General features: G+C 45.8%; 1 protein-coding gene across 1 annotated transcript in view; it reads left to right on the top strand.

Annotated features, from left to right (window-relative positions):
• LOC146172395 (uncharacterized) overlaps positions 1-10,574 on the top strand; it is a 103,624-nt gene extending 93,050 nt beyond the window's left edge. Inside the window, exon 5 of the mRNA XM_084585827.1 lies at positions 8,479-10,574. Coding sequence (XP_084441953.1) covers positions 8,479-8,666 — 188 coding nt within the window. The 3' untranslated portion in view covers positions 8,667-10,574. The remainder of the gene's footprint in view (positions 1-8,478) is intronic.
• Positions 10,575-18,106: the final 7,532 nt, after the last annotated feature.

Raw genomic sequence — 18,106 nt, 5'->3', positions numbered from 1 at the left:
TCTCATGTGATCTCGTGACGTCCGGAACCTCGCCGACCGATCGGTACTCGACCATTCTGTCGTCCAAAAACCGTCTGTCAGAGCCATGACAGTGATCTTTTGTTCACAACAACGACAACGCCGATGCCAACAACGCCAGAGTTTTTGCGGAACAGAACCTTTGACGCTATGGGGTCAGAACCTTTGACGCCGCCCCCCCCCCCCCCGCTCCCTCTAAAAATTAAAAAATAGTGGAATCTTCTTGCATTAAAGACTTGATAGAAGAACATATCCCCACCCCAACTAAAACTAACAAGACAAGGATCAATCACATTCCGAAAAATCCAAACAACATTGAAGTCTATGGCTTCTACTAGACTGAATCTAGCCCACCACCTACAGCTATAAATGCACATTCTGTACAGTACCAAACACCCTACCACATGTCGTGTGGGGATGCAAGCGACCGCGTGGAACCATCAGCACTAAAGACCTAACCGAAGAGCATTTGGAGGCCCAGTTGTGAAGTCCCTGTCTGGATGGCCGGCGTAGTCTTTCAACTGGACTCGAGAGATGGTTCGGATCCATGGCTTCCTGGACTGAGGAAGCTGCCCACTTAGGGCGAAGACTTCTTGTCTGCTCCAAATAAAAGTGGATCTCTCTCCGTCTCCTTCCACTACATTTTCGTTCATAGCCGATATTGCTTTGGGACGTTAAACCAAGCCAATAATAAAATGACGCATCGAATATAGACGTCGTTTGTGTATTTGACGATGTAGTAGAAGTTCACTTGGTTTCAGTGAAAATACCGCTCTCACCGACGTTATTTTAAGCATGTGCAATGCGGAACAACCAGCTCAATGAGCTTCGAAATGTGCATTTTCGATTTTCGATGTTGCGAACTGAATTACTAACCTTCGATGCTTCCGACGTTCAGTTTCGCAACATAATGTGGTCATTTGCAACAAAAATAAAAGGTTAAATTAGCAATTTGTATTGACTGATGGACTCTTTGATCAGCTCTGAAAAGACCGCATCGACATATATTTCCCTAGGCTTAAAATGCTAATATGGGAACATTAAAGAAAAAAAAAATCTCACTGAACATGTATCCGGTGAAACACTGCGACGTTGACAAAAAGACCAATTCTTGTTTGCAAGTGCCTCTCTTAAGGAACGCGTCGGTGTGGAGGAAAGTAAAATCTGTAGTTATAACAGCACTAACCTCAATCCTGATAATCGATCGTTGCAGTGAGCCGGATGGTGCCTTTGTGGATGGAGCGCAATGCATTTTATCAGCCACAGCTGGCTCTTTCTGCATCACTCAGAAGCTGAGTTTGACAAACAGCATGCTTTTAAAGGCTGTCAACGTTAGCGATCCTCGTCACGTTAGTGTCAATACCAGTTGTTGGGCGAGCTGGTGTGCACGGTGATCCATAACAACAGCGCGACAGACGGGACGTGGAAGAAAGGACGACAACACAGAGCGCTCTGTGTTGTCGTCCTTTCTTCCACGTCCCGTCTGTCGCGCTGTTGTTATGGATCACGTTAGTGTCATTTCCGAAGCAACTATTTTTTTGGTGGCAATTCCCGTATACCTGCTAGAAACTCTGTTGAGGCCTGATCGTTTTTTTACAGTCATGTATTAGTCTATGCATTAAGGAAATAGATGTTGATTTCTATAGTCCGATATCATTAACGTGCCGTATAAACTGAAAACTGCTCTGGCTGTACAGGGAAAACGACGAAGGCATGATGCGCTGAACGCGCACGATTGTTATATGTGAACGAAAATTGGGATGAAGACTTTTTGCCTGCATTTGGTCCGTTCGATGTTTCGTACTTTCGTCCGCCAAGACTAAATGTATTCACAGCCCACAAGAACAGACGTTTCGCTATTTTACCTTCGTCGGCTTGATTCTGAAAATAGCGTACCGTCACGACCGACCACGCCTTTAATCACCTAACTCCGGGAGCGACGAATAAACTGGAGAATACCGAATAGCCCCGGTAAATAATTGATTGGACAGTAATAAAGGCCAGTGCGAGAATGCGACGAAGGTACAACTCACGGGTCAAAAACGCAGTGACGCGTTACGGCCCGGCGCCGCGACCACGTGAAATTTGTGTTGGCCTCTGCGCCTGCACCACCCTCGCCCTACACCGCGCCCGAAAGAACCGGCCCCTGCTCGCCCCTTCACCCCCCGTGCGTTGTACATACCGCGTGTGATTGAATGCAGATGGCCAGATTACTTAATTGCCCTGGGGACGTGTTGCGCCCCGCAAGGGCGCTGCTGGGCCGCACGTTCCTCGCCAGCCTACCCCGCTGGCCCGCTGCTATTACGCCATCGGCGAGGCACACACAATCAGGCTGGCCATTAACAATGCACGCCACCGGGGGGCTCTGCCTGCCGGGCCCCTGGCAGCGAGAAGGGGGAGGCCGCTCGCCAGCAGACACGCGCCGAGCTGGCGGCCGGGGATGCATAGTCACGGTCCCGCTCTTCCCAGAGAGGAGGCTTGTGTGACTTACCGCGCCTTGAAAACTGGTGCACGGGACTCTCGAAGCTACTTGTCGCCTCACTTGCGCAGCCTCATTACATCGTCACCTTTCTATTCACATTTGATGTCTCGTTATCATACAGTTATAGCTCTTACACATCACTCACCACATCTATACCATCTCTATACTTGTATTTGCATAGGAGGTGTTCATATACCCCGACCCTCCGAAGCTACGAAATAGTGGAATATATAACTGGCAGATAAAAAAGTGATATTTGTGATTTCATCCCAACCCGCAGTGAAGCTTAGTGCTTTTGTACAATATCTGCCGTTTCTCTCGTTTAGTCCCACACTAATGCCACATTGAATGAGCATTGGTTATGGTTGAAACCTTTAGTATGTGCAATAGTGCTCTTTCACAATAGACTCGAATACGAATAGTGTCTGTTGCCGAATCTAACACGATCGGTCGTGCGGGTAACAGAACGAAATATTTTTACGAATATTCGCTAAGTGCGTGAATATTCCTGCGAAATGAATCATCGTACAGAACAGCGAAGTGCTACCGGCGGCAAAATATGATCGATTGAGTATACTAAGGAATTCAATGCATCAACGTTATGACCACCATGTAGTAAGTATAGGAAAATTATCGTTTACGACTTGTGACAACAGCACATAAGCTACCTCAGTGTCCCTGTAGATGACAGGGACGACAACTACGCATGAGAAAATTGCCCTCAAGACATCACATCAAAAGAGGGTTATCTTGGTTTGCCTGAGCCCTGGTTTACAGCACAATTTTGGAGGTCATGTAACAGAATTATAAGCGATGAGACTCAAAAGGAACGCTTCGCGGTGCTGAGACTTAAATCCGGCGCTAACTGGTTGTGGAATCATGCAATATTGACTCAGAGTGGCCCCTCTTTTTCATACTTTCGGTGACGAAAATTGCATTCTATCTTAACCAGTCATTAGAAATAGATTGTCGAAAACCTGAGAACATATTCGATTCGTTTCAAATGAGTTGAAAACGCACTATATGATTCATTCGACGAACCGAATAGGAGGATATGCGGTCCTCTATTCGAAATTTTCGTATTATGGAATTTGTGCTGCTTACACAGATTTATTGTCTTCTCAGCGCTGCTTTACCGCAGTCTCATCATCACCATGTACAGATAATACTGACAGCTGTAACTGATGCGCCTACAAACATCGGTGTTTTACTTGGTGAGCCAGGCAATTTTAGATTTATCGCCGACTGGGAAAGCAAAAAGACCTGATGTCGCCTCGGTCGCATTTGTGATATATCTGTGCCTGAAGCGACACATAATCTTGTAAGCACTCGAAGGAATTTGCACAAAAAACATGGGCAAGCTATATAGTTTGTGTGACTGTACCGCGTTGACCCTTAGATACAAAACAAACTAATCTTTCTTGAAAAAAGCTGCGCGCCAAGACCACTGTTGTGTGATTTCTTTTTCGGAGAAAGAATGTATTTCTAATAGCGTTTTATCTGCTACGGCACCATGGGACATTGAGACTTCTGGTGCCAAGCAAAAGGTACTCTACCGGCGAGGTTTGTTTTCCTTAAAGGGGTCATGGCACCAATTTTGGAATATAAACTTTTTATCGCATCTTATTCCTGATGTGCCAAAAAACTAAACCTCAAAATTTCACCTGCATCGAAGCTGCGTGCATTTTTAAAATTAATATTTTCGTTTCTTCGTCAAAAGTTTGCTGATATGGCAACCGGCGCAGCCGGTGACGAGATAGGCAGACGCTGCGTCTTTTGCTGCATGTTCTGTGCACGAGCAGCGTCAACCGCGGTTACGCTGATCCGCGGGAATGTCTGCTAAACAGCAGTCATGCCGCTTGCCGAGGTAACCGCAAACTGAGCTTTTCGTCGATATCTGTTAGCGCTTTCAACCTAGGGAACAGCGGCATCTGTGGGCGGGATTCAGGTGCGCGTCGGCGCCCGGGTACGAAAGGCGCACGAGCTGACCCGCTCAAATAGCGTACACAATGTACGCTGAAACAAGTGTCAAAAGCAGCGCATAAAATGCTCAATGCATATAGTGCTGTCCGACGGCGCTTTTGCACCATCTTCAGGTACCGCCCGACAGCGCAGCAGCGCAGTGTGTATGGACGCGGCGCACTACATCAGCGTATAGATGCTGCTGCTAAGACGGGGATGTCTTAGCAGCATCATTTACGCTGCTCGTTGTCAGTCCCTAGTCTGGCCCTAGCCGCATCATGACAGTAGACGACAAGTTCACGAGGCTTACAGCACCGGATGCCGTAAGCTTACAGCAACGGCGCCCGAGAGCGCGAAGGACGACGGCCCTCTGGCTGTCTGCTAGGCCTAAATTACGTCATCGACATTGGACGGCACTTTGTAATAGATCAGCGAGGCGTTTTAGTAAATAGACCAGTTCAGTTCAGTCGTTCAGTCGTGTCCGACTCTTGGTGACCCTATGGACCACGCTTTCCGGTCTCTCACTATCTTCCTAACATCACATAACTTCACCTGCAGCGCCTCGAGGATGCCATCTAACCATCGCGTTCGCTGCCTACCCCTTCTCCGGCGACCCTCAACCTTTCCCAACATCAAATTTTTCTCCAGCGACTCCTCTCTTCTGATCAGATGACCAGTAAATGGACCACTCGGTCATAAAACTTCTTTACTCTCAACACCACTGTTTCTTAGTAAAGGAAATGGTTATTTTCGGCGACGCCTTAGCAGCTGAACTAGCGTACAAGAACACGGGCACCGCACCGGCTATAGCAAAACCTCCCACCGTATGGGCCGGTATTTCGCAAGAAGCATTAATTTTTTAAATTCTTTTTAGAGGGCCTATCATTATTGCGAGAAAAAAAAATCAGCATCTTTTTCTAACACTGGCGCAAGGGATACGCCGTAACGCTGGCTCGGACGGCCTGCGCGGAAGGCACGGCCGGCGCGGGGTGTTTACGGATAGTGAACTAGAATTTTACGGCGGTGGGGGCAGTGCTGCCATCAGATGATGGCGGCGGTCGCGCCGAAGGCGGATGCCTGGGCAAGAACTAAATCGCGCTTCACTACAGTCTGTGTTCTGTTTTCAATAACATGCTGAGGGCACTTATTGGGAGCCATGTTAGCAAGCGCGAACACAGTACAGTGTATCGGCAGCATATCGGCGCCGGCACAGCAGCAGACGATGATGCGATTGTGGTGTCGTTCTGTGACGTCACTAAACATTTCAATATGGCGATCGCTGTCGGAGAGGGGGGGGGGGGGGGGAGGTGAGCTTCGCGTTTTGAAATTCAGCCGCTTATTTCGAAATAACGAATGCGTATACGACGCTCAAATTTCGAAAATAGAATAATAAAGGGCCTTATTATCTCCCATACTACAAAGCTAATACACTGGATGACCGTAGCATGACCCCTTTAACCGATAATGAATTTGGGGGACGAAATCTTTAGCGCATAATCATCCAGCGAAGCTTCGCTATTGCAAGCACGCAGTCTCAGCGTCTACGACGGCACAAGGAATACGAATTGATTTATCGGGTACATCATTCCGAGTTCTCTGCTTCAAAAAGGCGTCTTGACTGCGCGTCTCCCGCGCTCCTATGAGGAAGTGGCGTTCACCACTCCCGTTAGCGCGCTCTTGCAGCCGAAAGCGCCCCCTGCGCTGTTCACTGTCGATAGCTATTCACTGAAACGGGGCCCATTCATCTTGCACCGGAGCTCACAGCCGAACGCGCTACCAGGGGTCCCGCACTCCCCTCGCCTCCCCACCAGGGGTCGCCTCTGGCGCAACTCTGCCACGACAGCAGCTCCCACGAAAAATTACTCGCTGATTTAGTCATTGAGAGCAAGCGGGGTCCGCATAAAAGAGCAAGAGAAAAGAGCGCCATATTGAATGTGTTACGCGATGGGTTCGCTTCGACGTGACACGTCTGCCGCCGGTCCTGCTGGCTCGAGGGAAGGGGGAGGATCCCTGCCTGCCTCATGAGGCACTGATCACGGCAATCGTCGGCCCAATTGCTCTTTTACATGCCGCAGAGAGGGAACGCGGTGCGAGGGGCCCTCGCTGCCTGGCGCGCTTCAACCGGGAGCATGAGGTATATGCCGGCAGGAGTGGCGACAGTGATCGCCCGAGTAATTTCATTCACCGCCGCCGGAAAAACGGGAACGCTCGTATTCATGGCCTCTGAGAAGCCGAGTTATTTCAGACGCCTGGCGGGAGTTGTTAGAACTTGGTAAATGATGCGTCTGCATGGCGGTGATACGAATTCTTATTTTTTTTTTTTTTTCAGAACGGTTTTTTTTTTTTTTCGGTTTGCAGCTTTGACTTTTGCATTCACGCCGCCATACTGTTCAATTTTTGTTCAAACTGCAAGAGTAATTACCCTGCACCCCTTCGTTTAGAGAAACCTTCTCATTTTTTCTTGGAATCAAAATGTGCATAAGATATTTATTTTTCTAAGATGATCAAAACAACTGCTAGGATTCAAAGTGGGCATAGCGTTTTCTTCTGAACAGCGAGATTTTTTTTTTTTTGTTGTTGTTGCTGTGCTAAACATTGATCTGCAGGCAGTGATTTCTTTTCGTTTTTTAAGCTAGGATTTGTTGTCCAAACACATTTAGCGTAATGTATAGCGTTTCATTTTCAAGTGCGACATATCGAGGAAGTTTGGGCAAATTCAGGAAATGAGTTTTCAAACGTAATTTTTTTACACATGTTGTATACTTCCCCAAAACAATCATATATCTGCCGACTCTCTTTCGGTAGCCTCTTAATATTTATTTCTATTATTATCAAGAACGTACCTCACCGGTTTCCTACGGAAAGTCATAATTAGTAATTGTGAGGGCAGGACTGATTTCGGAAGTAAATTACGCTACGAATCGCAAGCTTTTGATCAGTATGTTCATAAAATTGTATTTCAACATTGCACGGCTGACTTGCATTGCTTTGAAAAACGCAGCCCATCAGTTCTCGACGTCAGTTTTTTCGCTACGTATCGGAGGCTTAGATCACTTGTATGAATATGGGCAAAGAAATATCTTATAATATCCCGCAGATGCAACCCAAATCGAAAGTTCCCCAGAAAGCTGGACTTGAAGGAACTTGAATCACGAGCAACGATCCCGCAGCGCGGAGGAAACCTACAAAGGCATCATTCCTGGAATGAGGTGCTGCACATGAGAAAGCGTACTTTCAAGAAATTTCTGTACAAATTGTGCAAATGCATCTCGTACGACTCATCGATATAACCTTGCCACTAAGTTTGCCTCGTCAGATGTTCCTTCACATACTGTTTATAGCAAGGATGCTTCAAATCTGTCGACTTGAACTCGAGAGGCATATTGCTACGTTGTTATTCACATGCGTTGCAACGCTGCATGAGAAATAGAAGGACAAGGTGAATGCGTGAGGACTGGTTCTGGGACAAGCCTTCCTCTGGCTCTCAGTCCTCACCTATTTTGTAAATAATAACACCCCCCCCCCCCCTCCCCCATAACAATTGGCTTTTCTCGCTTCTGTTATCGAAATCGATTAAATCGTGCTGTTTACGATTCAGTCTTTACATATCTTGCAGGCATGCCAGTGTCAAGGAAGCTATTCATATTGCAAGCTCACTATGACGCAGGCAAGGGGTCTGTCTGACTTTTAGTTCATGGATTAATTAGTGAGACCTTGCCCGATTTTTTATGTGCTTTTATATCGTTAATTTTAGTAAGCGAATGATACAGTGTGTATATGGCAATATTGAACATCTGGTCGCAGGTAAGTATTTCCTGCGGTCAAATCGTCACTGTGTATGCAAAAGGCAATTGACTTCACGTTGCGCGTATTTAATCTTCATTTCCTTCCATTTGCGTTGGGCCGAGGTGGCGACAAACGATTCCGACATTTGCGACTCTGTTCATTATCACTCCGCCCACTGCCAATTAAAATTTCCGTCATTAACGCCGGGCCCTGTTCTCTGCTCTTCGCAGGTGAAAAGCCGCACAAGTGCGCAGTGTGCGGCAAGGCGTTCAGCCAGTCGTCCAACCTGATCACCCACAGTCGTAAGCACACAGGATTCAAGCCGTTCGCCTGTGATGTGTGCGGCCGGGCCTTTCAGCGGAAAGTGGACCTTCGCAGGCACAAGGAGACGCAGCACGCCGACATCCGGCCCATTTAGGGTTCCCGAGCGCATCGCAACCGCCACCACTCCTGCCGATGTCAGCGCGTGCTGCCCATGTCTCGCGCGAAGAAGCTCCCTGTGCAGCCTTCCCAGCGCGGACTGAACATGAAGGCTTCAGACCACGGCTTGTGCGAGCCTCGCGAATGGAAGAGACTGAATGAGAGGAAGCAAGGGGAACGTCTTCTGCGTCCACAAGCCGTCTGGTCACGCAGGCAGGAAGGTCGCGTGCGACGAAGTTGGCAGATGCCCCAATCAGTTCGCGCGAATCCGTTTACTTGTGTACAGCGCGCGTGGCCTCCGCTTATATAACGTTGCTCATTGGCGCTTGCGCCTGGACGGAAAAACGTCTTGTTGTGCTCCGCGCAGACACGCAGGGTGCGTCTAAAGAGAGTCTGTTCTGTGCGCGACAGAACAGTGGTTGTTTTGTTAGGGCTATTAGTTCTTCACAGTCAGACGGAATTTGAAGCAGCGTGACAAACTACATTGCTTCATACGTATTCGTTGCTCATTTAACCCGCTGTTGTACGGCAGGGTTCTCGGCAAATTCCCAGCTGTCTTTGCTCCTTAATAGAATGACCCATATGAGCTGTAGTCTAACTTGGCTCCGTGGTGCTTATGAAGCCCTCTCGCGAGGTCTTCAGCATTTTAAATCATGTGCACCCTTCATGGCAATAGAAAGCTTTGGCATAGCGTTACCCTATATACCTCTACAGCCTGCATCAAAACAATGCGTGCGCAGGTGAGCCTGAGGGATCATCTGGACGTGCGCCGTTGGTGGCTGGAAGCTACAGCACACGGTAACACTAAGCTAAAACCTTCTAGTACAGCTCGCTGCCAGATGCCACCGTCCGGAAGTTTCTACCTTACTGACGTGACAATAGGTCGTCCTCTTTTTGACATTTCACATCCGCAAGTGGAGTTAAAAGAAACCCTGCGTCAATGGCCATTCCAGCTTGATGCGCATGTTGCTGCGCAGAATGCTTCTGATGTCCGTTAAGTTGCTGGTGGTTTATATGGTGGTTTACGTGGTGGAAATGATGCTGCGCTGCATTTCCGCGGTAATTTCGTGGGGAAAGAAGCTGGCAGCGTAAGACAAAAACAAGAGTTAAGTGCTATTCCTCCCATTTTAAATATGAATCGCCATTAGCACTCTTGAAAACAAAACGGTTATAAAGGTATTGAAGAAGCCGTCATTACGTTTCTGCAGCGAGAGAGAAAACAGCAAAAAGGAGAAAACGAAGGGTGGTTAGTGAGAAATAGTCTCTGGAGAGCTGAGAGATAGATAAAATACAAGACAACTTGGCATTACGAACAATGAATCATCCTCAGTTCCCAGTGAGCATTTGTGAGTTCAGATCGTCACCTAAAGTTCCACAGTAACATATGTATATGCTACGAACATAACATTGAAACACGCTACTCACACTTCCTCGCTACAATTCTAGTCACATTAAGTCCTTAGCTTCTTCTGACTACCACCATCAAAATACTTTATTTTCCTTCTGGACCTGTTTTTACGAATTTCAAGGGCACAGCTATCGAGAATGTGAATACCGAGCCAATAACGGATATCTCGGCGCTCGCAACTGGACCACTGATGTCTCTCAGAAAACGACGCTGAGGAAAGGCGTGCTTTCTTTCAGGGCTTTAGTAATAACAAACCCCTGCAGGGCATGCGAACGGTGCTTAAGCGTACTGCGCATTTCCTAAAGCGAGGGGGCAGTACAACTTGTTGGAATATTGCCAGCGTTTGAACTGCCCAGCATACACGTATATCCTCGGCCAGGAACAGTTCGTGCTTATTTTCTTAGATCCGAGGTAAATGGGTAGGAGCAGGAATTATGCAGGAGCTCTCACCAAATGTTGGACTCTGGGCAAAATATGCCAAATATTCCACACTTTCGTAACTCCCATGTGTAAAAGCATCGCAATGAAAAAAAAAAAAAAAAAAGGAAAGAAAACATGGGGAGCGACCGAAAATAAATCAAGTACAATTGGGCGCTTCGCATCCTGAAAACAGGCATCGCACAAGGCTGCTAACGTCACTCACGTATCTCCCTCAAAGCAAGACGCGCTGTCTGTTTACTCAAGTTAACCTTGTTTAAGAGGAGCTACAGGTTGGAAAGCCCCCGTAAGCACCTCCGTGTGCCTCGATACTCTGTTCCCTAAGTTAGCTGTTACTTTTTTTGTTGTTGTTAAGTGCGGTTTACATGATGTCCCAGATGAATGTAACGAATGTGTTAAGACATTATGAGCCCTAGTCCAATGAAAGTAACTGAGAGCTGTTCAAAGTATCCTATCCTGGTCTGCTGCATTTTTGTTTTTGCCGAAGTTAATCAGTTAGTAAAGACTAATTAGCTAACCTTTTACTTATTGGCTTAAGGGATAAAATGTCAGTGCAAAAGTTCGAGATCACTTCAAAGAATGGCTTGCTACGTTCTTTTCATTAGGCTATGATTTAAGTAGCTCTATTTGTTGACCTCTAAAGAAAGTTTTCACGAGTCCAACTGTTACCTTCATCACTGGCCCAGTGCGCACGCAATGCGTAATCGTAAGAGCGCTCCGCAGGAAAGCGGATTTTGTTATCTGGGACGCCTCAGGGGGTTTTGAAATGGAACCGCTACCACAAGGAAGTTTAATTTTTTTTTTTTTTATTGTGCGCGCAATCGTTTGCAGCGGGTAATAAATGCTGTACGTGGACGCTAGCGGGATGGAAACACCGTAGCTAATCATTTTTAGAGAATATCTACGACATTTATATTGACACATTGTACCCCAAGCCAATGATTAAAGTTAGCTAATTAACATTAGCTGATTATTTCATCTTTGCGAACAGAAAACATTCTTAAACATTAGACCAGGAGACTACGAACATCTCTTAGTTGATTTCATAGGGTTAGAGCGTCTCGTATTTTTAAATCCTCGATTACATATGCGGTACTGGCAACGGAAACATAACCGGAAACGCGGGCACTTTCGCGTGAATTATTTAGCAGCCTGAACGGTAGTCACAGTTCCGCATAAACAGCAGGTTCAGGAATACAATACACTGTCCATTTTTTAATTATTATTATTAATATTATTAATATTATTGCCGACACGATAAAACACACACACACACACACGCAAGCGTACACCTTCTGCTAAGACCGACACCACAGTGCAATATAGTGTAATCCCGTAGCTTGACTAAGCGTCGCCTTTTCATTTACGCCGTAGCTGTAAATGCGATCTACACTACGCACATTTAGAAAACGAAACTTGTCTTACAGCCAATATTTACGCAAGAATTGGCGCCATGGAGCTATAAGCTACTCATTGACCGTTTGATAACCGAAGCAGCCTTACAAAGTTTTTTTTTTGACTGAGTCGTATCGCGTTTTATTTTTAATTATACAATTACAGAATACGCCTTTTCTTTTCGGAGAGTTTCAGGAGGTTAAAACAAGGCCGCTTGTATGATCACAAGCGCTGAACTTTTGCTATACCTTTTATCTCTTTTCTCTCTCTCTCTCTCTCTCTCTCTCTCTCTACTGCAAGTTGTGGCCTCTCATCACTGCACAAGCACCATGTTCTGGGGAGGATGCTCTTTGTTTAGCACGTTGTCAAGCTGGCAGTGAACTGCGAGGTGAACACTGCTGTCAAATGTCTTCAACTAAGACCTCTGGGAGCAACGTATCAATGCGTGTACATAACGCGACAAGGCGCTTTCGGCACAAAATGCGTTCCGTAACGGCTAGACCGAATGAAAGTTTCGCGGTGAGGCGCACAAATTTCGGTTGCATCTTTGTTTTCATCATATTGTAGCAGCGGCTGACATAGAGGCAAAGCGGTTCCACGCTCCCCATCAGGGCGCGTGAGGCAGGCGAGCAGAGCTGGCGCAACAGTGAGTCACACCTGCTGCAGCATCGCCTCGTGCCGGTGCACTTGGCGTCCTTGTACATAGCTTCCCTTTGAACGAGTGCATCTATTCATGTGTACAGCATACGCTAGCGTAGTTTCAAGATTCGCTGCCGTTCGTCATCGCTGTCTAGTCTTGCTTGGGCACACTGACATTACATAAAAAGAAAGTGTGAAGCACTCACCAAAGACCGTCATTGTAAGCAAACACAGCTATGTGTCTACTGTAAAGACGCGTTGTTTTTGTTTTATTTTCATGACGACCATGTTACTGAATAAACGCTCCTTGGTGTTTGACAGAAATGCCACTAGTTTTTGTCTTTTTTTCATCATCCTGGCATAAATACTGACCGCATTTCGTATTCACCAAGCTATTCGCCGCGAGATCGACCTAGATGTGGCGCCACCGTCGCTCCGGCAGTGTGGATCGGCAGCCGGCGGCGCTCGCAGAAATGCACGCGGCGTAGGCCTGCTTCCGAGTTTACGGCGGGTTTGTTGACGATGAAAACGCGCCTTATGCATTGCATTAGCGATTTACTGTTTAGAGTGTTGCAATATTGCAGAAAAAAATTCCGTGGATTTCGCCAATGCACACACACACACACAAAAAAAGAGCAGATTTTAGCAAAGCAAGGCACGCAACCACCCATCTTTTAGATTTACTGGCATCGCTTTGCACGATTTTTGCGTTGAACAGCGCTCACAAGCCTGGTAATTCGGCCTGAACATGACATATCTTATCGCCCTTTCAACAGTGTGTGCGTGTTTTACACGAGCGAGACAGGCAAATTTAGTGTCAAGCCCACGGAGATACAAGGTTCGTGCTTTGACCTGCAGTAATTTAGAATGAATCGAGGCAGCCTGGTTCATTATGTACTACTTGACTCGATGATTAAGCCGGTTAAATTTAACACTGACAGCGTACTGCATGCCCGGCGGATTGCCATAGACTGAGTGGACATCAACTCTGATTAGACAAACAGGCACATCTATTCCCCAAAAAATGAGATTACGCCGACATTGTACAGGAAACCTCGCCGCACAGGAAAGCTGACTGCTCACGTGAAGAGCGGTGAGTGGACTGAGTTTGCCGAGCTCACAACAAGGCGGATGTTTCTTGCGGCAAATAATCTGGTGTTGCACTGTGAAATGACTGCAATTTCCTGAAACCAAGGGAAGTATAAGGAATTTCTGATGTGTGGGATGTTAATGAATGGTAAATTAGTAGTGTAATTATTTTTTTTTTCAATGGCAATGAATTTCACCATGTGATGGAACTTTTACGCACTCGACAAAATTTAGGACTATAAGTGATTAATTTTCAGTAACGTTAAATTGCAAGCTACGAATCAGTAGCTGCGATGACATCGTAAAAACTGCGCTTGGTTGCTGTCATCTTCTGGCAAGGAATTCTGAAGCCTGAAAATTTCTTTATAATTTAATTATTGTTAAGCCGTGACTCAATCAATGCGAAGCAAAATATTAGGGTTACTTCCAAAACAGGTGCCGGATGTAGAACTATCCTGAAAGAAATGTAGTTCAACTTATCATGCGACTATAAATATGCATTTATTCCCGCACCAAACACCGATGGTTAAGCCCGTATGAAGCTATTTTACTCCCCTTGTCAGAAACAACGAGTTGTTTGAAAGACGGCACAGACAAAAAGGTACTCTAATGATTCTAATGGGCTAGCAGTGTACATTGATATATGTGTAATATGTAATATTTTAGTGTAACAGGTGCTGGAAAGATTTGTTTCTCAAACTTTCGTACATTTCTTTAAAGCGAAATGTGTTCACTACCACTTTTACGGATGCGCAGAAGCCTTCAACCGAAAAAAAAAAGATAGATAGATGGATTTGTTGAAAGGAAAAACAGAGAAAAGAAATGCATATATGGGTTTAACGCGCCATGCGACATAGGCGATATGACGTATGATGTAGGGGCGGGCTTTGGTGTCGTTGACCACGTCGAATTGTTTAACGTGCAGTCAAATCCCACGGCCGAGGAGCGCCTTTCAAAACGGCCGGGATTGAACCCCCCCTTTCTCGAAATCAGCAGTCGAGAGCCCTACCACTGAGACACCGCGGCTAAAGTTTAACAGTAAAAAAGAAAAAAAGAAAGGTACTCAGACAACTCTGTCGTGGATACAGAAGGCACAGAGTGGCTTGTTCAAACGGGATTTTGCATATTTCAATAGCTGCGGTATTCCAAACAGAAACGAGAATATACGATTTTTGAGCGTTTGCATTAAGTTGTATTGACGGCAGCAACCTGTTATGCTTCGATGCGGCGCCAACTACAGCACCGCTTCGTTTGAGACATCGCTTGTCAAATAATCTCAAGCGCCGAGGACCGCGATTCCAGCATACAAGTATTTTTTTTTTAATGGAGCGTGGGGTGATAGCCTATTCATATTTCTTTTACAAAAGTTAGCTAGGTGAGCAAAAGCGCACAGGAGCCGCGAAACAAACCAAAAGCATTCTTGTACACGCCGCACGCGCGCGCGTAAATCACTTCGGGTTGGCACGCGACGCGAACACGCATCCACACTGAGTAGGGTTCGCCGCTAGGCCGCTGGGTGGCGACTCTGCTCGATCTTGACTACTGTCTAATGTCGCAGGCATTTTATAGCAAGGTCACAAAAATGAAAATAGACGAAGAAGGGGAGTATAGTCTGGGAAGGGATCATAAACGTATTAGTCCGCAGATGGGACCCTTGATAAAAAGAGAAACGGAACTTAGACAAAAAGTAAACGCAAAATTAAACGAAGATCAAATAGCGCAGATAGCAGCAGACATAGAGGAAGCAATAGAGAAAAGCCCCATGGAAGACTTGGATTATGAACAGGTAGAACTACGGCCGAGGTCAAGAAAGCACTAGAAACGATGAAAAGGGGGAAATCAGCTGGAGAGGATCAGATAACTACAGATTTGCTGAAGGACGGGGGTGATATCGTGCTAGAAAAACTGGCCACCTTGTATACGCAGTGCCTGGTGTCATCGACGGTACCGGAACCATGGAAGAATACAAACATTATCCTCATTCACAAGAAAGGGGACTCTAAGGACCTTAAAAATTACAGACCAATCAGCTTACTGTCTGTTACGTATAAGGTATTTACTAAGGTAATCGCTAATAGAATCAGGACAACCTTAGACTGCAATCAAGCAAAGGATCAAGCAGGGTTACGGAAACGGTACTCTACTATCGATCATATCCATACCATCAATCAGGTGATAGAAAAATGCTCGGAATATAAGCAGCCCTTATACATAGCATTCATTGATTACGAAAAAGCATTTGACTCAGTTGAAACCTTGGCGGTGATGCAGGTATTGCGAAATTAGGGGGTAGACGAGCCGTACGTGAAAGTGCTGAAAGATATATACAGTGGCTGCACAGCAACCATAGTTCTGCATAAAGAAAGTAACAAAATTCCCATAAAGAAAGGTGTTAGGCAAGGAGACACAATCTCCCCAGTACTATTCACAGCTTGTTTAGAGGAAGTATTCAGAGACTTAGAATGGGAGCAGTTAGGAATAAGGGTAGATGGAGAATATCTCAGTAATCTGCGATTGCTGATGACATTGCCTTGCTAAGCAACTCGGGGGATGAACTGCAAATAATGATTGATGACCTAGACAGGAAAAGTAGAAAGGTAGGCTTGAAAATCAATATGCAGAAGACTAAGCTAATGTTCAACAGCCTCGGGAAGGAACAGCAGTTTACATTAGGTAGCGAAATACTGGAAGTAGTAGGCGAATATGTCTACTTAGGACAGGTAGTAACCACAGATCCGGACCATGAAAAGGAAATAACAAGAAGAATAAGATAGGGATGGAGCGCATTTGGCAAGCACTCGCAGATTATGACTAGCAGCTTACCGGTATCGCTCAAGAGGAAAGTATACAACAGTTGCATCTTGTATGGAACTGAAACGTAGAGGCTAACCAAGACAGTTCTACTTAAGTTGAGGACAACCCAGAGGGCTATGGAACGAAAAATGGTAGGGGTAACATTAAGAGATAGAAAGCGTGCAGAGTGGGTCAGAGAAATAACTCAAGTTACCGACATTCTAGTGGAAATTAAGAAGAAGAAATGGACATGGGCAGGACATGTAGTGCGAAGAGAGGATAACCGATGGTCGCTGAGGGTAACAAACTGGATTCCAAGGGAAGGAAAGCGTAGCAGGGGGCGGCAGAAAGTCAGGTGGGCGGATGAGATTAAGAAGTTTGCAGGGGTCAAGTGGATGCAGCTAGCACAGAACCGGGTTAAGCGGAGAAATATGAGAGAGGCCTTCGCCCTGCAGTGGGTATAATCAGGATGATGATGATGATGATGATGATGATGATGATGATGATGATGATGATACTACTCATAAGGAGGAAAATTAAGGAGGTTAAAGTAGCAAACCGCTGGAATGGAAAGAGGAAGCCACGGAGCTGGTGGAATAAGGGAATCAGGGAAGCTATTGAACAACGACGGGCTGCTTCAAGAGAACACCGAGTGGCAAAGAAAGCACAGACATCTCAGGAGGAAATCGACCAAAAATGGAAATCATATCGACAAAAGAAACTTGAGGTACAGGCCCTCGTCCAAAGTAAAATAAAACAGACCACTGATCGCTGGATGGCTGACATACACGATGTCTCTAGAGGCGGAGCAAGAAATTTCTGGAACCATATAAGCTGGCTAGGGAAAAAGAATCAAAGAAAGCAAGATCGGATTCAAGATAACGAGGGAAATTGTTTAACGGAGACAACGCAGTGAACTACATTACATCAGTTATAGCCGAGTCATTTAAAAGCGACGATAGGGTAATCTCCGCCAATCAGGAAGCAACACAAGGTAGCAGAATACAAAGCAGCTTAGAACTGACCAATCTAAACTGGAAAAAGGCAGAAAAAAATATTCCTAAAAACACATCTACAGGAATTGATGGAAAGCCGATCAAGCTGATTAATGAACTTGGTCCAAAAAGTAAGGAAACGTTGTTGCAAGCTCTGGAAGCAGTCGTAACGCATAAACAAATTCCGGACAGCTGGCGGCAGAGTAAAATGAATTTGATTTATAAAGGGAAAGGAGAAAGGATGCACATAAAATCCTACAGGCCGATTACCATAACATCTGTTATGTACAGGTTGGCCATGCAGGCGGTGAAATTAAAGGTGCAAGCATGGGTAGAAAGTAACAAGATACTCGGAGAACTTCCGAACGGCTTTAGAAATGGTAGGCGCTTAGATGATAGCCTGTTCGTGCTTACCCAATGCATCGAAATATCTAGAGAGGAAAATAGACCGTTGTATTTGGCCTTCCTGGACATAAACGGGGCGTACGAAAATGTAAACAGGGAACTCCTGTGGAACATATTAAAAGAAGAAGGTATCTGTTATGAGATAATAGAGTTCCTACGGGAAATATACCGGGATAACAAAATAGAAATTACATGGGAAGGGATAAGAAGTACGGAAGATGTCAAAGTATGCAAATGATTAAGACAAGGCTGTCCTCTATCACCGCTGCTGTTCAT

This window comes from Amblyomma maculatum, unplaced genomic scaffold (assembly GCF_055883805.1).
Source record: "Amblyomma maculatum isolate TAMU_Amacu unplaced genomic scaffold, ASM5588380v1 scaffold_13, whole genome shotgun sequence".
Lineage (NCBI taxonomy): Eukaryota > Metazoa > Arthropoda > Arachnida > Ixodida > Ixodidae > Amblyomma > Amblyomma maculatum.
The sequence above is the reverse complement of the archived record's forward strand: the minus strand, read 5'-3'. Positions and strand labels throughout refer to the sequence as shown.